The 27902-nt window shown below is 32.4% G+C and overlaps 2 protein-coding genes across 8 annotated transcripts in view; one reads left to right on the top strand and one right to left on the bottom strand.

Moving 5' to 3' along the window:
• Positions 1–26097, bottom strand: part of LOC117176963 (ribose-phosphate pyrophosphokinase 1) — a 56378-nt gene extending 30281 nt beyond the window's left edge. The window contains exons 1-7 of one of the 7 annotated variants that reach the window (XM_033367387.1): positions 22744–22868; positions 22618–22646; positions 9641–9857; positions 6901–7084; positions 4137–4211; positions 2025–2048; positions 414–637 (exon numbers count right to left, since the gene is read on the bottom strand). In XM_033367387.1, coding sequence (XP_033223278.1) covers positions 414–637; positions 2025–2048; positions 4137–4211; positions 6901–7084; positions 9641–9857; positions 22618–22636 — 743 coding nt within the window. In that variant the 5' untranslated portion in view covers positions 22637–22646; positions 22744–22868. Of the gene's footprint in view, positions 1–413; positions 638–2024; positions 2049–4136; positions 4212–6900; positions 7085–9640; positions 9858–9962; positions 10222–22617; positions 22647–22743; positions 22869–25757 lie in introns of those variants that run through there. The other 6 variants (XM_033367386.1, XM_033367390.1, XM_033367389.1 and 3 more) reach the window with 6 other exon arrangements.
• Positions 23064–27902, top strand: part of LOC117176965 (ubiquitin-conjugating enzyme E2-22 kDa) — an 11147-nt gene continuing 6308 nt past the window's right edge. The window contains exons 1-4 of the mRNA XM_033367393.1: positions 23064–23578; positions 26760–26912; positions 27036–27118; positions 27226–27389. Of these exons, the coding sequence (XP_033223284.1) occupies positions 23516–23578; positions 26760–26912; positions 27036–27118; positions 27226–27389 (463 nt within the window). The 5' untranslated portion in view covers positions 23064–23515. The remainder of the gene's footprint in view (positions 23579–26759; positions 26913–27035; positions 27119–27225; positions 27390–27902) is intronic.

The following is a 27902-nucleotide window of genomic DNA, read 5'->3' as shown; positions in this document are numbered from 1 at the left end:
ATTTCCCAACTTATTTTCACACGAAGCGTCACATCGAGGTGAAAATTTGAGATCATAAATAAGAAGCACTAAGAAAGGTGAGTATGGTCCTAAATTTTAATAATTATGAAAAAAGCAAAAAAAAAATATTAACAAAAAAAAAACTTTTTTCATGATTATGCAAATTTAAGACCAGACCCACCGTTCTTAGTGCTTCTTGTTGAGTATCCCAAATTCTTAACTCAATGTGGCGATTCGTGTGATGAGAAGTTGGGAAATAAAAACAGTAGCAGTAAGGTAGAGATCTGGTCACGTGACCCACTCATTACATGGCCTTAAAATTAAATATTAAAAAAATGATTATATCCACAAAAATGTTTAATCAACCCTATCGACTTTTGCATAAAGAATTTTCGGAGGAGAATGAATCTCACCTTTTAGCACCACCAGCGTCTGGAGAGACGATGATGCTGTTTCGCCACTCGACAATATTTTCCTTGATCCATTTGAGAACAGCAGGTTCAGCAAACAAATTGTCGACTGGAATGTCAAAGAAGCCTTGGATTTGACTGGCGTGTAAGTCCATTGTGATGATGTGATCTGCTCCAGCCACCGAAAGCATGTTTGCTACAAGTTTGGCAGAGATGGGCGCGCGGCTCTGTAAAATAGATAAATTTTTAAGTTTCTAGCAGATCGTACGAATCCTTGAAGTCCATTTGCAACTGGGAATCTCCTGCAAGTTCAAAAATCTCCGGTTAATTTTTGAAGTGCCTCTTCCGCAACTCGCATCGAGGACACAAAAAGGAAGCAAACCATGACTTACGAAGGGAATCAAACTTATTTTGTTCAGTTTATAGGATTCGCCACTATCGCTAAAGTCCAGAGTGGCCTACATGAAGTTTATTAGTCGGCTTTTTGTCTAGAAAAAAGAGAAGCTTTTTTAGAGGGGACAAAATATAAATACAATGGCCGAATGTTGGAAAACGTGAGCAACGTATGTATTAATAAGAAGATAAAGTAGGACAAATCTCGTTGCAAATGCACCCCAGTTAAGACTCGATGGGAAATATGAGTGAAGCAATATCTTTTGAGTTATTCAGGAGAAACGAACACAGTGCATTCAAGATTCACGGATGGTTATTTTTTAAATTAGGATAAAGATATGCCAAACTAAAAAAAAACTTGAAAACTGAGTTAGTTCTACGCACAAAATGTTAAAAATTCACTCTGCTAGTCGTATAATGAATATTCTTCAAACATCAAATCAATCATTGTGCATTATTCGTAACGCTGAGCAGCCTCTTTCATTTCCATAAGGCCCAGTTAAAGATTCTTGCACTTAAAATCAGACATTTGAAATTCTGAGCAGGCACCATTTTTCTACAATAAAAATATTATTTGGACAAATATTTTACTCTCAATATACGATGCGTTCTTGAAAAAATAGCGATTCGTCTGACAGAAATTTCCGATTCAGAAATGCACTGTGGGGAACGATTGTGATAATAAAACTGTAAAATTAGCATTCTATGATCTAAGATTGGCTGCAACGGCACAAAAAGCTGGTTTAATGTTAAGACCTTGTTTTCAAAATCGTCGAGAGAAGTGCTGTTTAGTATTTTTTAAAAACAAGTACGTTTTACTGTATATTATTTTTAATTACTTGAGCGCTACTAGCGACGATTAGTCTACTTGAAGATTAGTGCACTTACACAATAATATAGTTCACGTCACATAGTAATTAGTACCCAACGAACAAACGTACATGTATACCCCAGGCTAAAGTAGAATGTACACATAGTGCTATTATATTAATATTTTGCCCTCTCATTCAAATGACAATGTGCTTCTGAAAAAGAGAGATTTCATTCACTCATGAGGGTACCATTGTGCTGTGTAGCAAAGGTTGTAGAGGTTTTGTTAGTCCTACGAAGATAACTGCCGGACGAATTACGAAGAAAATCAAAGAAATTACAAATCTAATGCTCATTGAAACTATCATTGCAAACGATTCACTCGAAAATCTTTCTGCACTTCATACTCACTGTCGACAGGTCGGGCACAAATTCCTGAAAATACCCATCTTGTCAGAATTTTGTTAAAATCATGCTTTTTAATGTAAGTTTTTTAATCTGTTAGCAAACATTTTCTTAGGGTAAAGTAGAAAGTTTCTACTGAAGCTCATTTAATTTTTTTAAATATTGTATCCCTTTTTTGTAACGCTATCAGTTTATTACTGACTGCAACGTCAGCAACTCTTGGAAACGTGGGATGTCTTGAATTGCTTTTTAGTTTTATCGTACGTGCCTAATCAGAATTTACTACTTATCATACAAAACAATATTTAATACAAATTTATTCGATAGCGGGAAATTCTAAATTTAAGTACCTTTTAAAGGAAGAAATTAAATTTTATCTTCAACCGAAATTCAAAGAAATTTAAGCTTATAAAACCAACAATTTGTGATTTGAAGTATACAGAAAAGAAGGTTTAAACTGAGTTTATTTAATTTAAAGCGTTTAAAACAGCAAATTTTATATTGAGGATAATCAAAAGTTGACACATTGGAGAAGTAGCACTGAAAATTGTTTAACTTATTCAGACTTTTATATTGGAATTATCTTATCAATACATTTTCAATAAAAAGTCAATTCAATTTTGAACGTTTTCAATTTAATTGAAAATTGTTCAACGAATTGCGGTTTTAATTTGAACTTGTACAATTCTCGAAAGCATTTAAAAACTACAGAAAGTATTTATTCACAGGATTGAAATCTTCAGAAGGTGAATGTTTAATTTACCTTCTGAATCATCAACAGTTTCAATTTAGAGTTATTCTATTTCAAACATTTTCTTCTTCTTTAATATTGTAGTCTTCAGATTTAAAATTGCACATCTAACAAGGTTCTCAATTTTTAATATATTTGCAAAATCTGTTTAATAACAAAATGTTGAAAATTAAAATTTTCTGAATATCGAATGTTTCAAACATTTGAAAAAATATCAGGGGTTTCAATTTAAAATAGGCTCAATTTTTAATAGTTTAATATGAAATTATTGAATTATCGAGGATTTAAATGATGAAAATTTCAACTATTCATGCTTTTATTTTGTAGCCTTGATTTTTAAAGTAAACGATTATAATAAATTTACATTTTAAATGAAACAATTTTGCACATTTCAATAGAAAAATATTCTATTTTAAATGACTCCGAAGGTTCAAACAAAACTCTCTGACAGGTTTAAGATTAAACAGAATTTTAAAAATTAGAGACTTCAAATTAAACATTTAAAATTTAAGCATAAAAAATTAAACAATTTCTACGATTATTCTTTAAAATTCAACAATTTAAAATTATAAATGCTTAAAGCTGTACAATGTCCATTTGGAACCATATGTATTTTAAAGAATTTCAAACGAACTCGTTTAAACTCATTTCATAAAATAAGATCAAGAGACATTTAAAGTGAATGGATAATTTTTTCTACTAAAAGTAATAATTAAAAAAAAAAAAATTCCGGTCTTATTTTCGGTCCAGTAGCCTTCATGTATTCAGCTTGGAAAAATATTGTCACCAAATGATTGGCCCTGTATTTCATGCAAGAATCATTTTCTCGTGTCTTCATTTCAGTTTATTTTCAAAACCTTGCAATGGTCCAAAAAGATTGAAACACATTTTCCTCAACACTGTTTACAATAAATCAAAGTACCCCCCAGGGTCGTTATCATCCAGTGCTGGTTTTGTAATAATCTTTACTTAGGGTTATCTATTTTTGATAACCGTAGAACTATCACGATCCCTGGAATTACATGCAAACCGACATTTACGCTTGTAATGAGTAACACCTTGTAAAATGAGTGCACAATTTTAACCTAGCGTTTCATAATGCAAGACTTTCCAAATGTATATAATTTAATTTAAAATTGATGAATGAATAATAAAAAAATGTTTTAAAGAATCCACAAAGAGTAAATAATCAATTCAATATTCTTTCAAGAGAATCCTGAACGAAATATGTGAAATGAGATTGAGCATGTGATTGTGAGTCCTTGATTTTTGCCAATGCCACGAAGATTGTATTAATCCCTTCCAAGGATGCAAAGCTGCGAGAGAAGACTTATAAAAAGAGTAGGAAAAAGAGCACCGTAAGTTACCCTGAATTTCCACTCGTGTGTTCTCATGACAATACGACTCTTTGATGAGTCTGACTTGTCTCCATCGTCACCTCCCTGCGAAGATATCATATAAAGAATACTTTTATATTTTGCCTCAATCAGCTTCTCCTCAAGAAATATGTAAAGTTATCTTCTCTGTGAATGTAAATAAAACCTGAACGATTTTTATTTCATAATAATTTCACAAATTATTCACGCAAGTACAGAGACAGATATCAAATATTAAAATTTAAAATTAATACTTAAGGAGTTTATAACATGAAAAAATATCATTTTAATAGATGGACAATTAAAAGGAAAATTCAGTTTTGAAATTTTATCTGAAAGCTCAAAATAGGAAAATTTAAATTACTTTTACATCAGAAGAAAAACAAACGGATAACCTCTGAATTTGATGTAATAACTCTCTAGTGCACAAAATATTTTACAACTTCTTATCAGTCACAGTTAATAAAAAAGTAATGAATGGTTTTTTTTATTACTAATATTTAGATCAACTTCCATTCCAAAATACCGTTGTATTGAAGGTAATAATTACACAAATTACAAGGAAGGTATAATAGTGGGTGCAGTACAAATGAAATAGGCTCAAATTATTAAAAAGGCATGAAACTTGGTAAAGGTGTTCTTTTTGACCTATAAAGTTCTAGGACAGGGTGCCAAAAAATTATGAACGTTAAGTATAATTTTTCAAATCCTGTTTTTTTTTCAATAATTTAGATAATTGACTTCTTCTTGCTTTGTATTGTGAAGGGGTTTCTAAAGTTGCAAAGTCCATAAATAAATTTAAAAAGGCTGAATAATTAACCAAATGAAGGCTATTTTTCGGAAAACAAAAAATTTGAGCTTTTTCTTAAAAATATGGGAGATACGGGAAAAAGTTCAAATGTGAAAGATGTTCTGCTTGAGGAGACCTACAAGAAACTTCTTTTTCCATTTTTCGATATTTTTTAACCGTTTTTTTATTACCGTCAAAAAATGTGTACATTTTCGCAACATAGTTCCATTATTTTTCTGACTGCTAACTAACGTATAAGATTACACTTAATTATAACTCTCAGACAGAAAAAAACATTAGTGAAATTATTTTGTTTTTTAATTTTTTTTGTTCAAAACATTGTTTTTGGGAAATTTAAAAAAATTATGTTTTCTCAAATAACGCTTACACTATGGGTGGGGTGTTTTCATATGAATTCATCCCAATATGAATGTTAGTGACGTTTATTTTCTTCAAAACGCAGAATTTGGGCCAACAAATCTGCAATAGAATATGAGATGAATGATCGTTGCCATTTACTTGTACACTAAGCAGGGTTGACAATATTGTACTTCTATCTTTAATCGATAAATCAAAATCATGACTGCATGTGGATTCACCCTATTTTATGAAAATATAGAAAAGCCAAAACAATTGACTCCCGACGGTATATATGTTGTATAAATGCGTGTCTGTGTATTTATATATATATATATATATATATATAAATTGTTTACAACCAGTTGGTTTAATATTGCATGAGATTCGACAAGGTTGAAGAGGGCCAAGTACGAAGTTTTAAACAATGTACCAAATTTTGTTTTAATCTCTGTATACTTAATTGTATATGTACGAGTTTGTACAGTGTCTTATTTTCCAAAGTTTGCAACTATTTATTACTGTGCTTTGTCTTCTATACCTACTTGTGTATATCCACACATACAGTTTTCCGACCTGAGGATTATAATTAAGCTAGGTCTTACACGTCCTTCAGTAACCAGAAAGGAATCAAACTATTTTGCATATTTAAAAAAAAACTGTTAAAAGTGTCAAAAATGGATAAGGAATTTTTTTAACGTCTCTCCCGGGAGAAAAACTTTTAGTTTGATCTTTTTCCCGTATATCCCATACTTTTCACAAAACTTTTTGTTTTCCGAAAAATAGCCGCCATTTTGATAATTTTTTAGCTTCTTGAAACTTCTTTCTGGAATTTGAAAATTTAGAAAAACTTCCACAATACTAAATAAAGCAAGTCAATTATCTGAATCATGTTAAAATATACCGGATTTTCGAACAACAAAAATGGCGCTTTTTTAAAACAGATTTTCATGTTGGCATTCTATATTAAAAATTTTTATACGTAAAAAAGAAAACATATAGAAAGTTTCATGCCTTCCTAAGAATTTCAGCCTATTTTGGATAATTTCCATTGTGCCGTTTCGACTATAAATCATAATATCCTATTGCATAATGTTTGCAGAAGATATAGGTTTTAAGTATCTACATTGAGTAATAAATAAATAAAAAGTAATTTATAAGTAGAATATGGCTGAATCTTTAGATCTCTGTATGTAATCTAAGATACCAATTTTTTTCATTTTATACTGAAACCCAAAATTATGACTAGAACACGAAACTCAGTTTTATTTTAATCTTTCCAAACAGATTGAAATTTAATTACACGAAACTAATAAATGTTGCATAGTACTTCGCATTAACATAAATCCAACATAAATGTACATTAATTATGACATAGATGTTGTTAGTGCAGAAAAAGGCAAATGAAACAAAAATTATGTCTCCGAGATATTTACATCAGTGGAATATCTTATTCAAGCACACGAAAATTTTCCTAGAGAATCTTATGATATTTCATGTTTAACCTAGTCCAGATTACGATGTGCAAGTTTGCTCTGTCAGTGACAAGGTTGAAATTATTGATAATTAAGGAATTGTATTTTACGAAAGCTATATGAAAGTCCTTACCTTGTCCTTTTTGTCCTGTCTGGCATAAGGGAAACATGGAATGACTGCAGTGACACGAGATGCTGAAGCAATCTTGCAAGCGTTGATCATTATTAACAGCTCCATTAAATTGTCATTCACTTCTCCACTGCCGCTCTGCACAATGTAAACATCCTCCCCTCGTACAGATTCCCCGATTTCCACACTAAACAAAAATTAAACGGACGAATTATTTTACGGAACATTTCATTCATGCTTGCTAATAATCGCATGCTCAATAATTATTTCTGATGAAATAATCGCATTAATTTCTAGGCATCTGTAACAACGTTAAAATAATGCTTTCCTTGCAGGGTTGAATTCATTACAATGGACGATAACAGTGATAACACGTGACGATAATTATCGTCACGTGTAAGAATGTAAGATATCTTTACGGAAGTTTGAATTAGTTAATATTTTCATTTCAGATTGAAGTAAGTATGATTCAAAATAATAAAAGCAGTTATAAATGATCATTAAATGTTATGTAAAACGTTCTGGCAAGATTACGATATCCGTGGCGGCAAAGTTTGAATATGGATTCTTATAGGATTGTTAGCGACAAACATGAATCTGAAAGTTTTAAGTCGATATCTCTAATAATTTTCGATTTATCGATTTTTTAAACTTTTTTTAATGTACATAATTTCTTAAGTTCATTCCGATAGGCGATTTTTGTACAAGAAAAAGGATTTTTAATGTGGATTCCTATCAGGGAAAAGGAGTATAGGGGAGTAGAAATAATCTTACATTATTTCTATGACCAGTCGTAGGGGTAACTTCGATATATCGAAAACTATAAGAAATATCGATTTAAAACTTTCAGATTCGTTTTTATCGCAACAAATCGTATGGGAATCCACAATAAAACTTTGTCGCCACGGATATCGTAATGTCCCCAACGCTCTGCATTCCGGATTAAAAAGGAAAAACGTCTTTTTTTTAGTAAAAAGTAAATCTTCAATTATAAAATTTGAGTTTAAAGAATTTCTATTTCTAATTTTAAAATCATTAAATTGTAATAATTTGAATTTGAAATTGACTATCATGTTTCGCTATTCTATTATTTGGAAGTTAGTTACTTCAAAACTATTTAATTTTAAACGATTCCATCTTGAAAATGTTCAATTCTTTAAGTTTCAATTTTAAATTATTTAATATTGAATGTGTTTGAAATTTAAACACGTCGAAATATTAAGGCTTTAATTTTTAAATCATACAATATTGAATGTAAAAATCTCAGTTATACAGTTTTAAAAATTGTTTTCAGTTCAAAATATTTTATTTTAAAATGCTATTAATTTGAAATATACTAATTTGTACAGTTTCACCCTAAAATAATGTAAGTGTATTATTTTATTGACAAAATAGTCAACTTTGTATGTTTCAAACCTACAAAAAAGTTCAAAATTATCAATCAGAAATTTTCTTGCAAAAATTTAGCAGCGTTTAGCACGAACGATAATTTGAATAAATCTATGTTAAAATGCAAAGCGATTTGTCATGACCACCTACAAATTATGTGAACTATGAAAATAGTTGCCAATTATTAACATAGACAAGTCTCAAGGTCACGAATTTATTATGCTTACTTTCTATCAATTCATGAGACATCCAACTTGTTCGAACTAGGAATTTAAAAGTGCTTGATGTGAGCACACATTCTTACTTTATAATTGAATTGAATATTTTACAATTCTCGCATTATAAACAGTTATGAATTTAACTTGTAAAATGAGAGAAACGTGTCTTCAATCTTTTCTATATTAAAAAGCAAAATTTTCTTTTCTTGTAATATAAAAATCGCTTTTTTCAAGTTTGCTTTACAATAATAAATAAAAATGATGGCTCATTTGGAAAAAAATATCTTAAAGGGAGTATTCTTGCAAGACATAAATGTAAGCAGTTCAATTATATATTTTAAAAACACCTAATTGTATTAGTGTCCTTAATATTTTTGAATCGTTAAACATTATTCAATTGGAGTTCATGCAAGACTTTTCTGACCTTAATACTTAAATTAGCTTGAATTAAAAAGTAGTTAGAAATAAAAGACCATATATAATTGGCTAGAAAAAATAAAATCTCACAAGTCCGCGGAGACGTTAAATACAGCACGAGTATAAATTTAAATTGCGGCGTAGGCACGTTGTATTATCTGAAAACCCTGAAGAAATGAAAGAACAACTTGTTTCAAGCAAAGGATCAAATTTTAAAGCAATTCAGGAACAGAATTTTTCCATTCAATAATTTATCAATCAATTATGCATACATCGACATAAATTAAATTTATCTCAATGAAACATCCGTAGCCTTCAGCCCGCGTTAATTTTCTCCTGAACCTGAGAGAATCTTGCTCCAATCTATGTGTTAAAAAAAAAAGAGCTGCCAAAGCGACACGTGATCAATGAAAGCATCGGCGAAACGGTAATGAGCCATCGCCATTTACATGCTTATTGAACCACGTGCAGCACTCAAAGTGGATTATCGGCTTTTCGATCAAACATTCCCCCAGAAGAATGGAGTTTACAAACAAAAAATGCGAAACCGCTATGCGAAAATGACGAAATGGATTTTAATTTTTAGGGACAGGCTCCGCATGATTTTGCAAATAAATTCTTGGAAACGTAAAGCGTAAGCTGACGAGTGAATTTTAAGAAATAATTGAACTCGCGCGTAACGGTTTAAAAACACAGGATAGTATACAAACGACCATTACCATGTCTCGAGGTTGCTGAATTTTTTTGTGACAACTTTGCCGATGTCGATGCCAAGTCTGTCGACGATCCGCTGGGCCAGGTCCGGGTGCGATGATCCGCTGAATACCTTGATGTTTGGCATCCTGCTTTGCAAATAACCTGCACTAGATTTTTCCAAGTTTGCTCGCAACAAACTCTTTGCACGAACTGGTTCTGAGAACACGGGCATCACTATCGCTGAAAAAGTATGAGTTGAGTTGGTATGGGTATGGAGTATGGATGGGCGATGGGTGGAGGGTGGAAGTGTCGGACTCGCATCCAATAGAAGCGCGCGAAACCTACCGGAAGTGATGATTTCTTTTGGCTCCACCTTCCGGCGCAAGCGCAATACCCTGATAGTCGGAGACACGCTTTTTACGATTTTTTAAAATTTGTTTGTGTTTGTGACACAACAAGTTTGAAAAATATTACAACGCGTATCTCTCTCAATCAGCGTCTGCTTTGCGAGCAGACATTGTTTCGAGATAGAACTAGAGATCGAAGAAATATCGTATTTCCATTTGGTCCTAGGTAAATTACCACAATATTTTTCTCTTGCGCCGGCACGTCTGACGTCTGCCTCTTAAGTAGTGGTAGTGGTAATAGCGTTGATTTACTCTCTTTTTACTTCTTACTTAGCTTAGAGTGACCAAGTTCTACAAGATATTGCGAAATAATAGATAAGTTTAATTGCTTAGGCATTATCGGTTATTCGTTCTTTGTTTACGTAATTTTTATGATTAATTTTTAATTTCATCTGCAATACAGTCAATAGAGAGTCTGAAAATGGCGGGATTTTTAAGGATTTTGAAAAGGTGGAGTCTCCAGTCGACACCCTGTGGGAAAAAAGTGATATTTTTTTTTTTTAAATCTATGTCAAAGTTGACAGTTTTTGGATAAAATTTAGATTATCGATTGACATGTGCCTTTAGGTATTACAAGTTTTTAATCGACTTTTCCATGCAGATTCCAAATCTGTTTTTAAAAATATGTAATCTAGGCAGTCGTAAAAAAGTGGCCTGGCGGAGCATTCATAGAAACTTCGACTTACATTGAAAACTTAGAGAATAAGCTGCTAGAGTGGTGATCTCTAACTTAGTAAATTAAACTTTAAAAATTACCTTACACTTGCAAAAAGTCTTGAAATTTACCGAAAGTCTCTGTAATATCACCAGAAAAATTATAAAAATGATTGCAAGGTTTCTGGGAATTTCTGTTAATTATTGCGAATTTATTAATATTTACGTGAAGCAACAAATATTTACCATATTTTCAGTATATGTGACATGATGGAGTATAAAGATTTCTCGTTGAAAAAGTGGATCATCGCCATCTACTACAAACTGAACCTTCCCAGCAGGTATTGTTTCACGAAAAGGCCAAAATTACGATATTAAAAAATATATCATTTTGCAATGTGCAATTTGAAAGTAGGATATTCTCATTTAAATTTTTTTACAATTCCACGTATACGTAATTTGTCTCAAAAAGTTTCAAATTTGACAGGCAATAAATTTACACACTGCAAATGACTATTATAAGATTAGGATAACTTATAGTTTTAATATCACATATTTTACCTGCTTACTGACAAAAGTCCTCAACAAAAAGTTTGCCAAAGTTTTCTGATTGCAAGTATTAAAACACAATTCATTTCAAATTGGGTAGATAGTCTATGATCAAGCCATGGAATCATTTACTATTAAATGTGATATTTTTTAGAGGGAATAAGATGACACATATCTTATCGATTTGCCGAAAATTTTTCATTGACAAAGATACGACTCGCGTGGAAAAATGTCATGGCAGTCTGGTTTCAGAATTGGCCCAGGTGTGGCTTTATCTAGACCGAATATTCTGGAACATCTATTATGACTCAGATCTCACGCTAGTCTTGTCCAGGTCTGACTTAATGAAGAGCGTCTAGTCTGGGAGGCCTGGTCTAGCTCAGGACTAGCGCTGATCAGCGGTCCAAGTTCGATCAGCCAATTTCTTTTAACCCTTTGAAGCACCCATTTTTCCTTACAGTCAAATTCTTTGAAACTGGGTATACAAAGGTTGTTAAGGTCGCTGATTTCGAAAATGGCGTCAGATTTAAGGAATTTTCAAAATTCAAAATGGCGGATCTAATGTGAAAAAGGTCGGAATGACTCGAAAATGTTCACTCAGGGGTTTTCAAGGTCGCTGAATATGATTCTGTTGCCAGGATCTTGAAATTCAAAATGGCGGACTGAATTATGAACAAATAGGAATAACTCGAAAATGTTCATTCAGGGGTTTTGAAGGTCACTTGAATACGCCATCTTGGAATATGAATTTTTCAATTTTTATGTCAAATTAGTGATCAGTGAAATTTAGAAATTTAGTGATACATGGGCCGAAGGCGGCTTCAAGTGCATCTTCTTTTAGTAGCAGTTAATAAGCGTTCCGTCGGTAACTTAAATAATTTTTTCTAGATACTAGCGCCACGCAGTAGAAACCTCAGACAACAACGCTGCGATGCAAGTGAGAGCAGTCAACCAGTCAGGACTAAACGTAAAAGATTAGTTTAAATTCTCATTTTTCATATTATTCTTATCGGAGAAGGTATTAAATTTGTGTAAAATTAGACATATAAATTATATCACATATAGTTATTTACATTTATTTGCCAATTTTGAATTTTATTTTTAAACTTCGCGCGTAATATACTACTTGGGCTATTATGGATGCGTTTCAAGTCACCTTCAGCGGAAGTTAATGAAATTTGTTAAAATTGTTAACGCTGCAAACAAGTATTACGATTACTCCGTGAGTTTCTAATAGACATTTTAACGTAGAATCCGAATTTCAACCATTTCAAAGTTGATATTGCTGTTCAGTAGCATAACTTCCTAATCGCGAAACCCCGCATTATGGGTGGGGGCGGGGGGGGGGGGGGGGGGGGGGGGGGGGGGGGGGGCTCCACCTGTGAGAGGGCTCCTTACGGCTAGTGGCAAAATTATATTTGAATTTCAATTTGATAAATTCTTGTGCATTTTCAAATAATTATTCATTTGAATTATAAAAATTAGAAAGAATATATTAACCATTTTTTAATTATTTGAACAAATATGATTTGTTTAAACAATCCTTTTTCCAAAAATAGTATAAATCCGCATTTTATGAATTAAACTTAATATTCTATTATTATGATGAGTACTAAATTCTGCTTAAAGCTTTATGACAATGTTTATGCAATTAATTTTTTTCCTTCCACATTTCTTTTAAATTGAGTATGGATTTTTTAGGAATAAAACTTTTATTAACAGAATTTACTACGCGAAATCATTCAATGTTATGTTTTATTAACAATTTTTAAAAAATTTTTTAACAATTTTCAATTTTAAGAGAATACTTAAAACGATTTTAAAACATCACATAAGATTTACAAAATGACCAGAAACAAATCTCGCAGATTTGAAGACATTTTTTGGGATAATTTAAGTTAATTTAAAAGATATTTCCGCATTTTTAATTTCAAAAAAGATAAAAAACATTTTAATACTTTTAAAGATTTCTGAAAATGTATTAAATATTTAAATTTTTACAAGGTTTGAATGGTCCTAACAATCTTTTGAACTGCGATTTAAATTTCCCCTAAAAATATGTAATCTCTTCTCAAATAAACAAATTTTATTTAAAATTATCTAGAATCTTATTTACATATCTAAAATATTCCGAAATCTTCTCGGCTAATGAAAAACTGTAACCTTATGGATTAATGCAGCCACAAGCAGCTATAATTAAAAAATGTGGTGAAGTCTGAATTTATACACAGACTTGAGTATGAAAAGTGTAAGGAAGAAGCTATACAAATATCTCAAAAATGGGATATTGAACCAGTCTTTGTAGAAAATCGGAAACCCAAGCGTAAAAATCATTTTGATATTAGTGAAGATTTTTTTTAAATCAATCTATTTAATACACCTTAAGGTGTTTAAGGTCTAATTAGACATTGTGAATACATAGTTTACAGAGAAATTGCGGATCCGATATCATGAGGATTTCACATAAGAATTTCCCTTGCAAGTCATCAACTTTATCCCATTTTTAAATAGTAACAGGTTCAATGAGACGTCAACAGTAAAAGATGTTTTCCGCACTTTACTCGTTAAATACAGCTTCATAGAAAGCGATTTTTCAGAAGCGATCCCTTAAGAATTTATTTAACTCTGCATGTTACAGCATGGCAACTTGCAAAAGGACGTTCCGCAAATTAAAAATGATAAAATCCTATTTACGGAATAGAATGTATCAAAGTCAGTTTACAGCAATCAAAGTATGTATTCGTATAATATTGTGATGTAAGAACGCCAGCAGGATTCTCTCGACTCGAAAATATTAAGTGAAAAAAATGATGGTAAAAATGTGGCATAAACACATGCCACTATGACTCAAAGAGTTAAACATATTTCGAAAAAGTTAAAGGATGTCTATACAATGATTTAAAATAGGAAATTCACACTATCAATACAAGACTTTTTTATATATATTCTTGACTAGCCCGTAACTAACGGCTGGCCAGATGGTCACGCCTGGGGCTAGCCAAAAAAAACTTTACAGGACAGACAGACAGAAAGGACAGACCAGACTATCTGACCAGCCTCAACACTGGAAACCAGGCAGCCTGGTCTGGACCGGGTCAGCCCGAGAAAACTTTTCCAAACGGGGAGTATCTGATTTTTAAAAACTGAAAACGCAGATTATCAACAAAAAATTGTCAACATTTAAAAAAAGTTTTAGAATTGACGAAATTTTGGAAAGAAGGAAGAATTTGTGTTTGTTTAAAAAACAAAAATTCACATGTTTTGCTAAAATAACACAAAATATGAAAAAAGTCAACAGAAATTTTTGTTAAAGTTCTAGAAAAATGTCCCTTGACATTTTTTTCTGCCTCGCATTATTTTCGAGATTTTGGCGAATCTATGTATAAAATCCTTACAGCTTTTTTTCTCAACAATACAATTTTATGTTGTGATGAAAAAGCAAAAAGCACTTAATTTAACAGTGTTTACAACGTTTTGGTGGAAAAATAATAAGGTAACTTAGAAAAAATGGAGAATATAAATTATTTTTAAAATGCCGATATCAAAGGAAAAAGTTTGATATAAGAGTTGTGGAAACGGTTAAATTACGTTCTTCTGTTTTTATGACATCATAAACTGGTATTGTTGAGAAAAAATAAATTTTAAAGGATTTTATCAATATTTTTGCATAAGTCTCGAACATAGAGCGAGGAAAAAACAATATCAAAAGACATTTATCTAGAATTTTTTTACAGAGAGAATTTTGTTCCTTTGACTTTTTTCGTATCTTGTGTTGTTTTGGCAAAAAATATGAGTTTGCGTTTTTCAGGCAAAAAAATGTTCTTTTGTCTCCAAGGTGTGGACTAGGGTGGTCCGAATGTATACCTGTAAAGGTTCGACATTCAATTTTTGGTGATCGATCCCCCAATTTTTTCGTTTTCCCGAAAAGAAAATTCCTAATTTTTTCTTTCCTTTTTTTGCAACTTGAACCCGTGATCCCGGGCTTTTGGAATTGACCTGGGGTTTTAAATGGGAAAATCTCGATTTCCCTTATATAGCCCTTTCGAGAATTGATGTCGTGCCACAGGTAGGTATAACAGGAGATGCGCGGAGTGCGTGGTTGTCACTCAGGCGAGCATTCAGGCGTGAATAAACAAAAGCGGAGCGGGCTATAAAGAGTTAGTTCCCACCCACCGTCAGCCCCAAAATCGGCGCTATAGAAGAGTTTCACTGTACTTATTGTAGTCAACTTTTTGTGAATTAAAGTAGTCACCTCTTAAGGTAGTTTTCTACTTTGAAACGCTCAAAAAAAGCTATTTTTCAGAATTTTTCTGAGATTATTAATAATGATATCAATGTAGATTTTGTGAGGCTTAATAAATAAACTCTTAAAATACCTTTAAAAATATTTGTTTAATTTATTTGATGCACTTTTTATACATAAAAACGTCAGTCAAAGTCAACTCCTCAAAAATGAGGTAGGTCCGCGCTATTGTAAAAATCAGGATAATGGGCGGTCTGAACCAAAAAAAAATTAAACAGTTTTATATTCAGTATGGCTCCAGCAACCGACTGAGCTGGGATTTTTTTAAATCTTAATTCTAACTATATTTTTTTCCCAAAAAATGTCAAAATAAATCTACTTTCTTGTTCTTTTTTCCGGCATTTTGTTATTTTTGCATGTATAACAGAAATACTAGTTCAGCCGGTTGCTGGAGTCATACTGGATATAAAACGGTTTAATTTTTTTATTTCAAACCGTCCATTCTCGAGATTTTTACAACAGCGCGGACCTACCCACTTTTTGAGGAGCTGACTTTGACTGACGTTTTTATGTATAAAAAGATAATCAAATAAAGGAAAAAAATGTTTTTAAATATATATTAAGAGTGTGTTTATTAAGCCTGATACAACCTATATCGATATCATTATTAATAATCTCAGAAAAAATTGACAAAAATAGATTTTTTTCAGGCGTTCCAAAGTATAATGCTGTCTTAAGGAATTTTCGAGGAATAATTTTCACCCAATAAGTTTTAATTTGGACTCCATCGATACCCCTTTAGTCTGCTCGGTAAATGGTAAAAAAAATGCAAAGTAGCAGTTTTCTATCTAATTCATGCTGAAGACGATATTTTTCAGACTTTTTTTCAACATGATTTATTTTTAATCAACAAGAGACAAGTTTCCAAGTAGGTTTTAAATAATTTTTAATTGCCTAAACAATTATTATTTGTTTAAACCATTTTTTCTACCTATAATACTTGAAAAGTTAATATCTTTCGGAATAAATTATATGAAGTTGATAAATGTCTAGAGTAGTACTTCTTGGTAATTTATTGATAACAGACACACGAAAAAAAAGGTCTTGTCCACCAGACGAGATAAATATTTCTATAAGTTTTTGAGGTCGCTGAATCCGAATCCGGGGTTGGTTCCCCTTCGGTTCCTTATTCAAAAAATGAAGAAAAAAAACAGCAATATCAAGTTTTAAATTGTTGAAATTCGGATTCTACGTTAAAATTTCTATTAAAAACTCACGGAGTAATCGTATTACTTGTTTGCAGCGTTAACAATTTTAACAAATTTCATTAACTTCCGCTGAAGGTGACTTGAAGCGCATCCATAATAGCTCAAGTAGTATATTGCGCGCGAAGTTTAAAAATAAAATTCAAAATTGGGAAATAAATGTAAATAAATATATGTGATATAATTTATATGTCTAATTTTACACAAACTTACCTTCTCCGATAAGAATAATATGAAAAATGAGAATTTAAACAAATCTGTTACGTTTAGTCCTAACATCTTGTCATGTAACCTCAAGGATACTGCTTGACTACTCTCACTTGCATCGCAGCGTTGTTGTCTGAGGTTTAATTGCGTGGCGCTAGCATCCAGACAAAATTCTTAAAGTTACCGACGGAACGCTTATTAACTGCTACTAAAAGAAGATGCACTTGAAGCCGCCTTCGTCCCATGTAAATGACAGGTATTTTATTTTTAAAAGTTTTTAAAGCGGCAAGAAAAAATATTGCGATTACTACGTGAGTTTCTCATGCAAATTTTAACGTAGAATCCGATTTTTAACCATTTAAAAGTTGATTTTGTTCTTTTTTTGAGTTTTTTTACAAAGAACCGAAGGGGGACTCAGGGGGACTCAGTGGGGTCTTTAAGGGTACTTTGTAGAAGTTCCTTTCGGTTCCTTCGGTCAGCCAGGGAACACCCAGAAAGCCAAGCGTTTATGTGTTTTCAGAGTCTCTAAGTCCGAATTTAGAGGTCACTTGACTCGACGAGGCCCCATTCCATTCATAACCTTAAAAAAAAATGAATTTAAGCACCAAAACACCCTCATGCAAGGCAGCGCGCCTTCGCTGGCTTCGTTACTTTAACAAATATGATAACGAATCATTCTACACATCCCCTTTCGGGGCAGCTGTCATCGTCACAGTATCTGTCAAAGCAGCATGATTTTATGCTACAGACTGATAGCCATGATCAAAAATGACTAATAAGTTCTATGCACCGGACGCTGAATACAAACAATTTATGTTGAGAACAGTTTTCAGTGTTTTTATTTATTCTGCGATCTCGCCGAGTCATATCACCTTTAAACTTGGACTCAGTGACCCTGAAAACATATGACCGCTTTGCTTTCTGGGTGTTTCCATGAATTTTCCAACTTTCATCATTTTTAGAGCGTAGGAACGAAATGCGACCTGACCGAGTCAAGCCAACCCCGGATTCGGATTTAGCGACCCCAAAAACGTATAGAAATGTTTATCTTGTCTGGTGGACAAGATCTTTTTTTTCGTGTGTCTGCGTGTAATTATTCGTAATTACTTGGTAATTATTTAAATATTTTTCATGTGCTTAAACAATTTTTTCCCCTGTAAATCGCTAAAGTTAATATTTTCAGGAATTAACGACACAATTAACAGATTTTGATAATAATATTATTTTCCTTGGCCCTTAAAGGACACACCTCTAAACAATTCCATATAAAGGACACATGGGGTCTCACTTGCAAAAAAACCTAAACAATCGAAAAAATAGTCTTTTCTGTAATTATTAACACAATTAACGAATTTTAAAAGAAAAATTTTTTGTTTAAGATATTCATAAATTATTTAAACATTTAATAATCATTCACTTGCGCCTTTTCATAGGAAAAGTGGAGAAAAGTCTGGGGTTTTCGAATCTCTTACACTAAGTCGCTTGTTATTCAGTTTTTTTACCTTAAAGAGTATACAATATTTTGTAGATACCATGTATAGTATTAATGGTTTAAATATTTTTGAATATTTTAAACAAACAAATATCACTCTTAGAATTCGTTAATTGTGCAAGTAATCGCAGAAAATAATTTTTCACGATTTACAGGAAAGAAAATTATTTAAACAAATGGTAAATATGCTTTTAAAACAATATTACTCTCAACATTCGTTGAATGTGTCAATAATTCCAGAAAATAATAACCTTTTACGTTTAGAGGGGTAAAAGATGGTTCAAACAAATGAAAAGTGTTTAAATAATTACCAAATATGTTAAAAAAAATATTACTCTTGACCTTCATAAATTTTATATCATTTATCCCAAAAGATATCTCAGTTGCAAATTTCTGCACAGGAACCACGGAGGATCCTGCAAATATTTCTGTACAAGGAACGTGCCAAGGAAATTGTACATGATGATGGAAAGGAACCTTTATGCAAGCTAACCTTTGAATCATCCTGTACAGGATCCTCGGAGGTTTCTGTACAGGAATTTTCAGCTGCAACTTTCATGATTTGCAGGAGGAAAAAATTGTTTTTAAAAATAATTCAAAATTATTTTAAAAATACTTGGAAAGTCTTCACTTATAGATTGAAAATTATTCATGTATCAAAAATTCCAAAAGTTACCGTATTCCGCATGAATTTGATAGAAAACTGGTATTTCGTATCTTTGGGAGCATCTTCCGGGCACAATAAAAGGGTTTAGGGAGTCAAAATTGAAAGTTATGTGGATAAAAATATTCCTTGAACATTCCATTAGAGGTAACTATACTTCAATTTACAAAAAGTGTATAACAAGTACTTCCTTTTCCATTTTTTCGGAAACAGAGTTTTTCCCGCTTAAAATCCCATGTTTTTAATTTGAAGAACCCGGGTACGGGTTAAGGTTAAAAAAAGAAGAAATTGTTTTTTTCTTTTTCCTGAAAACGAACAAATTGGCGGCGATAATCGAAAGTCGAATTCTTGGGCGACCCTAGAGTCCTAGACTGCGGACACATGGCAGAATATCATCTCTCTTTAAATGAACCAGTGCAATCTCACTGGTTTTCTGTGATTGGTTTAAATAGTCAGCCGTGTATCACTGACAATCATTGAGATTTCAGTGACTCACTCGTATACGTATTGTCGTCCATCAGCTAATAGGTATGATACTTTATCATTCATCACTTTTGTGCTAACATTTGCAAAATCTCGATTCTATTAATCGAAACCTTTAGATATGATTTATTTGCACTCAATAAAATTTATCGTTAAATATGACTCCGTCGAAATAATTCAAGCCCTTAATGGTTTCGAATAGCACCTTCAATTGCTTTGATTTTCTTCGAAACATGAAGTCCAAGATTATTTTTACATTGACATAGATTTTTAAAGAAAAAATGATGTTTTTTCCTTTACTTTTTTTTACTTTTTCCATATTCTGCGGGTATTCATCTACATCTATAACGTTTTACAAGAATTCATCCCGATGTGCCATTCATGTAGAAAAATAATTAATTTTTATACAAAAAATATCAATATACCCCAATGTGAGGCGCTTGCAAGAAAGCTCCATTTCGGGCTATTTGTCGCGAAAAGCGGAAAAAGTGTACGAAAAAAAGTTGATGCACTAATTACGAATATGGCAATGCAAATACCTGGAAATATAATTTTAAAAGTTAAAACTTATAAAAATCACTTCTTTAAAGTCACTCTCCCTGCAGGAAGTGATATAAAAAAACGAATGGGGCCTGGAATGAGGGCGATTCTGACTGGGGACAGGTGTCGTCAAAGGCACTCCCTTTCTGAGAAGGGTATAAAAATGGAGATCACTCCTGAAAAAGGGGGGAGTTGTGATTGGGGGGTAAGTGTCGCAAAATTTACTCACCCAACGGAAAGGGAGTCTCCTGAAAAAGAGGTAGAGGGTGACAGGGGATGGCACTGAACTCATTCTTTCCCCGAGGTATTTTCTTGACTATATATTCGTAATGATCGAATCAAAATAGAAAATACATCAGTATGCGAGGTTTAAAAAAATGTTAAACATAACATTTTTCTTTTTTGGGCCATCAATGTAACACGTGGATAGCTTCTTTTAAGGGATCTGCACATTTCTTTCCAGAGAAACATTAGAAACTCAGAAAATGTTTACTACCTTTTGTTTAGGCTGCCTACCTTGTATCATTAAACTTATGAACGTTTTCAAAAAACCCCGAATTTCCAGCCAATTCAATGCTGCTTTGGCCTCCTAGCTTTTGAATAAAAAGAATATATCTATCTTGTCATAAAATGTGAATTAAATCCACGTAGACACAGGATACAGGGTGGTCAAAAGTCCACGCTCTTCCAAAGGGGGGAAATGAGATTTTTTAGTAATTTCATGGTCATATACGTAATTAGTACATAAAATACATAAAAATGTTTCATTGCAAACGCTACTTGTCAATTTGTGATAGACGTTTAGTGTTAAATATTGTTAGTTTTCAAAGACCTCAAATTAAATAATTTTTTAATTTTTTCAATTTGCCAACGTTAAATTTTTACTTACTCATACAACGTTTGAGTTTGCGAAATAATTTCCGTTACTGCCATGCAAAAATTCGCGGTTCTTAATACTAAAACCACAATATTTCACACAATACTTTTAACACAATGTTGAACAATGACCTGTTTTATTCATCGTTAAAATAGTTTTATTTGTAGTCAATATGTTATATTTTTCAATTAATCATGAGTGAGTTTGCTTTTGTCTCTAATTTGGCTACCAGTAGGGATTACCTATATTCGGAAATCGAAAGAGGTTAGGAAACGTACCACGAGATTGTTTCTTAAAAACATTGAAAGCAATTGAATAATGGTTATATAAAAACTATATAAAACATTCATAAATGCTTGTGACATTGGTTCCTCTGCATCACTGTTTTAAATTTAGTCACTTAATACAAAAAATAAGAACTATGAGAAACAAAATTTAATATTAAATAAAGTTTAGAAAAGAAAGACTATATTTAATCAAGGTGGACACTCAGGTATGGAAAAAATTTCCGGATTGCAAAAATGTTTCCTATTGAATCAAATTTTAAAATTCATAATTTAATCTTTATTAAAATAAATCCTCAAATTGAGGAATTTAAAAGCCTTCTGAGTTGGAATAAGTCAATTCCAAAGCCTTTAAACATACTAAATTTCAGTACTACGAATTCCAAACTGGATTTAAAATTTTTAAATGCATCCTCTTAAAATTTCAAACTCAAGGCCCTTAAATTAATTCTTTTTCTATTTTAAATTCCTATAGTATCACAGTGGAATCATTTAATTGAGTATTGTAATTATAAATCAACCGCTAAAAATATTTTATTAAAGGTTAAGCCTTCAACAATAAATAATTTAGAATTTAGGACAATACGAATTGATAGAAATATTTCAAATTATGCCCTGAAAATTCCTCAACTATATAAACTTGTAATTTGAAAATATATACGTAATCTTTAATGAAAAGTATTCATTTTTTAATATTTTCAATTTAAAACTGACTGTTTGGCAAATATAAGGCATCCAGCAATTTAAAATTAAATTTCAAAATCTAATAATATAAAAGTTGCCTAATTGATATAGTTTCTATATAAAATGATTAAATCTTGGAAGCCCACTTGAAAATGTTTAATTTAAAATTAGTTTAAAAATATGGTTTTCCATCGGAAATTCATATTTTTCGAAACTCTGAATTAAAAATAATATAATAATGGTTTATTAAAATTTTTCAATCTCAAACGCTACGAATTGTAAATTCTTCAACGTCAAAGTTTTACAATTTTCCTGTTTGAAGGCTTCGAAATTCAAAATCTAGATTTTTGAAAAAATGAAAACCTCAAGGAGATTCCATATACTTACTGCATTCCGACCTCAATAGAAAAAATGTAAACTTTTGGTAATGATAGAATGTAAAAAAAAGGTCCGGCTAACAAAATGAATTCACTGCCGTTTTTCCATATTTTTCCAAGTCCAGTGGCCACCCTGAAAACTCTACATGAACCAAATTTTAATATTAAAAATAAAAAATGCTTTGAATTTACATAAACTGGATGCTCTAATAAATATATGTATATTTTCTAAATATTTTTGCTTAATTTTGTTGAAGTAGCAATAAAAACTTACAGCCGTCGGAAGTATCCATTTTCTTTATCCTATAATTTAAAAACAAAGTTTAAATCATGTCTTAAATCAGCGCGGGTTTCAATGAAACACTAAGCTTATAATAAACAAAAAGAAATGTAGGTGTACCCGTAAAAAAATGTTAATAAACACAGTTGGAAGTATCCACAGATTTGAATTCGGCGCCAAGACACAACGCGCTCGTCGAAAAGAAAATGAGCGCCGATTGGGAGAAATGCCGTTTTGCAATATTCACTTCAAGATCCGAAATTTTGTCACCATTTTCTCTTCATTCCAAAAGACAAAATAAAAAAACTTAATTATCAAAAATTTTCCGTTTTGTTTACTCCGAGTCGCGCCCTCGATTGAGCATTCTCGACATTTCTTTCAAACATGTCGTTCCTCGGGGCTATAATTAAAGAAAACCTTTTGTAATGTAATAAGTAATCTTGACACACGGCGAGGCTAGAACAGCAAGCTCGAGCACGGTAGACGTGTGTCTATTAGCAAGCCTTTTTCGCGATTCATGTTATCCGGATAAACGAAACCGGATTTTCGATCTCCAAACCTGACGTGACGGCAGACTTCCAAGGTAGCGCCAGCGACGGTGAATGGGTGAATGGGCCAAGGAGTGACAGACTGACAGGACAGTCGAATTTTTTGGCGCCGGCCGTGATGGAGGCTGTGTGATTTTTCTCGTAAGAGATTGCAGGACTCTACAGGAAACAATTGTGGCGGTTGGTTTTTCTGGGTTCTCGTCTCCTGAGGCAAAGCCAACTGAGTACCTGGCCCTGAACTGCGGAGAGTGAAAAGTTGCCGACTTGGAGGAACTTATACGCAAATGTGAATGGAAGTGTGCTAACCAAATTTGAAAAAATTCAAATTTGACAAGTTTTTAATTATGGCAAACATTGCGGCACAAAGAATCAAACGGGAATTTAAAGAAGTTATCAAGAGTGAAGAGGTGAGTCCCAACTCGCGAATCTGCTCGAGTGTCCTTCGCACTAACACCATGTTCTGTCGTAACAATTTTTGATTAGTATCAAATTAAGATTTTTTGTTATTCTGTTTACGATTACACATGTAAGTGCTTTAGAGACTATCCTATCAGATAAACACCGCGATTTATTCGTTCCCATACAAAATCACGATTCTCTTCACATTTGTGGCCAAAAGTATCCTGACTAAGTATATCTATATGTAATTTGGAGCACTTTTATTCCATTTGTATCAGGGATATTTTTGCCTTGACGTTAAATAGAATGAGTATTCAAATCCGTATGAAAATATAATTGTGTAGATAATGTAAAATAGAACAAAGATTGTAAAACCAATTTGTCTTTTCTATATTTTCCTTTTTCAAAATTTCGAGTCATGCTTTCGTAATTAATGTTCGTCACAGTCCTTCGTTTTTAATCCCTGCCGCGCAGATTTTGTGATCTTGGCACTTGAGAGAGAATAAACAAATTAAAAAAAGCTCAGAAATTGCGAATTCGTGAAGGATGTATAATGTTTGTTCATACATATACATATATCAGCTATTGATGATCTATAACCTACAAATCACGTGTCAGAAAAACAGACACATGCGAGGGCGAGAGAAACGTCGATTGCGAAATTTAATTTCAATTTCAGAGTGCGACTCTTATTTTTTATGAGGGTCCTATTTTATTTTCAAACGTGCCACATAAGTTTAGTGACACAGTATTTTAAAATCGAGCATCTTTTGCCACTTTGTTGTGATGATACGATGTGCCTTTGTGACGTTTCAATGTCATTGCCCTCTGAAATTGTTCTTCCAAAATAAAGAATATGGGTGCTTTTCAAGTACAAGATAGGAACTATTTTACTTAAAATTCGCTTAAATGACTCAGAAATAATAATTAAAACTGTTTACTCCAATTTGCATAATTTTAAGAGAACTTATTTTTATGCGGCTTTTTTATTCAGATAAAAAATTTGCAAATATATTTGGCGTGAGATGAGTCACTTTTTCAACGTTCTCGTTAAAGAACTGATTGCACAATTGATTGATCTGTAACCGATAAAGAATCCTTGTTCTTTTTTTACATTTATTTATATCATTCATTTGATTTATTAGTTTTTCAATGAGAATGCTGAAAAATATTTATTAGTGTCACGTCTAATACACGACGTTAAACACTTATTATAATTATACAAATTTACATAATGAATATTTGTGCCTTAAAACGTTGTTTTCCTGAAAACATTAAGATTTCAAGACCATACACTCCAAATCCCATATAATAACAGTTTCGGGTATTGCCTCGCACGCGTCTTGTTGTTACTAAATCGTTACCCTCGAAACGTAAACAGTCAGGCCCGTCTGAATCGCTTTCAATTAGAATGCATACAATTGCGCAATATACTCGACTGATTACTCGCGCACTGCGACCCTTCCGAGGCGAGAGTCACGACCTTCTCTCACCCAGCACCATGAGAAAATGCTTGGGCCAGCAGTTCTAGGAATTACAAACCCTGAACCGCTTCAATGAGACGCACCAGTGTGCCTATAGAGGGTGCTTGAAAGAAGTGTGCCTTCCACGGGTTAAAGATTGTGTATCCAATTTAAAATTGTATTTTTTTTTTAATTTTGATGGCTGTGCATTTAAACTGTACAATATTCCAGGCTAATTCCAACTCAGCAGTTTGAAAAAGTTCATGTTTAACAATTTAGAGTGTTAAATGCTTTATAAATTGTGACTGATTAATTTCGTGAAATTAAACTTCTTGAATTTATAAATTGTTCAGTTTTAAAGGCTTGAAATAAAAAATTTTAATGATCGGAACATGGAAACCCGGGAATTTTCTATCTTAAATTATCCTGAACTTGACAAATAATTTTCCCATATTATGTTTGCAAATTTTTTTTTAATTCTACATGAATGCATTTAATTATTGTTTGCAATTGTTGCGATGGAAAGTTTTGTCAAAATCATAGAGTGTTTGCAAAGTTACGGGAACGGGGGGGGGGGGGGCTGCTTGGATATAACTCAGTAAAAACAAAAGATAATAATTGGCAAATTTATGTCACTAAAATTTAATGTGCTTACGTGATTTATTTGAGCTTCTTGATTAAATTATAAAACAAACTATCTAATTGCACCTAAAATACTACATACCATCAAAATTGCCCTCTTTTGAGCTGGAATCCATTTTAATATCGCACTTCACTGGGGAAAATCATTTTCTGTTCACTTCTGTATGAAACTCTGCCATGTTATCCAATAAGAATCCATATAATCTTACAACTGTTGTATTTTAAACTGTTTATCGAAACTACTAAAGTCAAGGGTTAGGAGCAGTATTTACTCATCAGGATTTAATTCTTTCAGTCATCGGGGGACTGACGAGTCGATTATCTTCGTACATATTGTAGTAATTTGTTTATTTCTATGGGCAGTTATCAGTTCAAATTACATAAAAAATTTCATCGCTTACTGGTATGATGGAAAAATACCTATGGTCAACAAGGAACGGAAACTTTGACTTAGGCATAAAAAAATGACTGCTACATTTCTTATTTCCTAACTTCAGAGAATTTTTATTTAATTTCAACATGAAAAACTACTAACAGTCTTCTTCATTTCTCTATCCGTAGTGTATTTCTATCAATAAATCGCGAAACAAATGCGATACAGGATGTTGAGTTTCACAAATTAAAAAATTAAAATGGCTGAGTGCAATAGTGCGATTTTTAGATATATTTTATAAAAGCACGTATTTTTGTTTTAAGGACATTTTTTTTAACTGAGTAAGATGGCCTTAAAATATCACGCTTTAGGAATTCGCTCATTAGAATTTTCAAAATATCAAGGAACAAAGAACATTTATCCTTGTGATTTTACAGAATACAATTTTTAATTTAAAAAATAGATCAAACTTGATAATTTTTATTATATTTTATATCCTAATTGTTTCCTTTAACTGAATTCAAATTTGACAGATGAATGTAATTTTCAATAACTGCAATAATCTTGTGAATGGTATTTATTTCATTATTTTATTTGCTTCATAAACTAACATAATAAAGGCTTGCTTTGTTGAATCGTATTAATGGTATTATTGTCATAGAGCTAGTATATAAATACAAAAGTAATTTACATTTCAATCCTACTTTACAGGTAGCAAAATGTGCAATTAAAGTAGAATTGGTGAACGACAGTTTCACAGAATTGAAGGGCGAGATCGCTGGACCCCCAGACACACCTTACGAAGGAGGAAATTTCGTTCTCGAAATTAAAGTACCTGAGACGTATCCCTTTAATCCCCCTAAAGTAAGCAGAGTGTGTGTGTGTGTGTGTGTAGAAAATACTTGTTATTTATATTCAGGCTTTCATTTAATATTGGTTTTAATTGTGTTAATTTTTACCATTATTGATCAAAGAACTTCTTTACAGGTACGTTTTATAACAAAAATTTGGCATCCTAATATCTCCTCTGTAACGGGCGCCATATGTCTGGACATACTAAAGGACCAATGGTATTTTTAGATTGCAATTTATTAAAATTACTTATCTAAATGTGTAGAATTCCAATTTAATTGTTTATGCTATTTTATAATACCTATTTTAATTTTTGATTTTAAAGGGCAGCAGCTATGACTCTGCGTACAGTTCTATTGTCCCTGCAAGCTTTATTATCGGCAGCGGAACCTGATGATCCTCAGGACGCAGTAGTAGCAAAGCAATATAAAGAACATCCCGAAATGTTTCGCCAAACCGCAAAACATTGGACGTCGGTTTACGCAGGCGGTACGTAAACGTAATTAATAATATACTAAACATACTAAACATTATCCATCTGAGATTTATGTGGGATAAATAATATATTGGAATACAAGCTTCTAATGTATCCCCTAAGGGTTCTTTCTCTTGTATCTTCTCCCCTATTCCTTTACACCCCCCCCCCCCCACACACACACTTACTTGGTGGTGGGAGGTAGGCCTACAGTTTAAGTTTGGTTGCTTACAGTTTAACCACCAAGAGCAACAGCTTTAAGTACTTAGAGAACCTTCTTCTCTAGAGGTACCGGTCCCACGACTCTCCGGAGAAGACCAACTCCCTTGTTAGGCTAGTGCTCACCACATGGGCCGCCGAGGCTCTTCCAGAGTGCGAGGTGGGAGTCGAACCCGCAAGCTGACGGAGTGAGTCCGTCGGCTTGCTATATATATATATAATTAAAAATTTGTCATAAGGACAACCGCAGGATTTCGCAGGGAGCGGGTGCTAATCTGAAAAATTGCACCCGCTTCCAGCGAAATCGC

The sequence above is a fragment of the Belonocnema kinseyi genome, chromosome 7 (genome assembly GCF_010883055.1).
Source record: "Belonocnema kinseyi isolate 2016_QV_RU_SX_M_011 chromosome 7, B_treatae_v1, whole genome shotgun sequence".
Classification (NCBI taxonomy): Eukaryota; Metazoa; Arthropoda; class Insecta; order Hymenoptera; family Cynipidae; genus Belonocnema; species Belonocnema kinseyi.
Note: the sequence above shows the minus strand (reverse complement) of the source record. Positions and strands in the feature narration are given on the sequence as shown.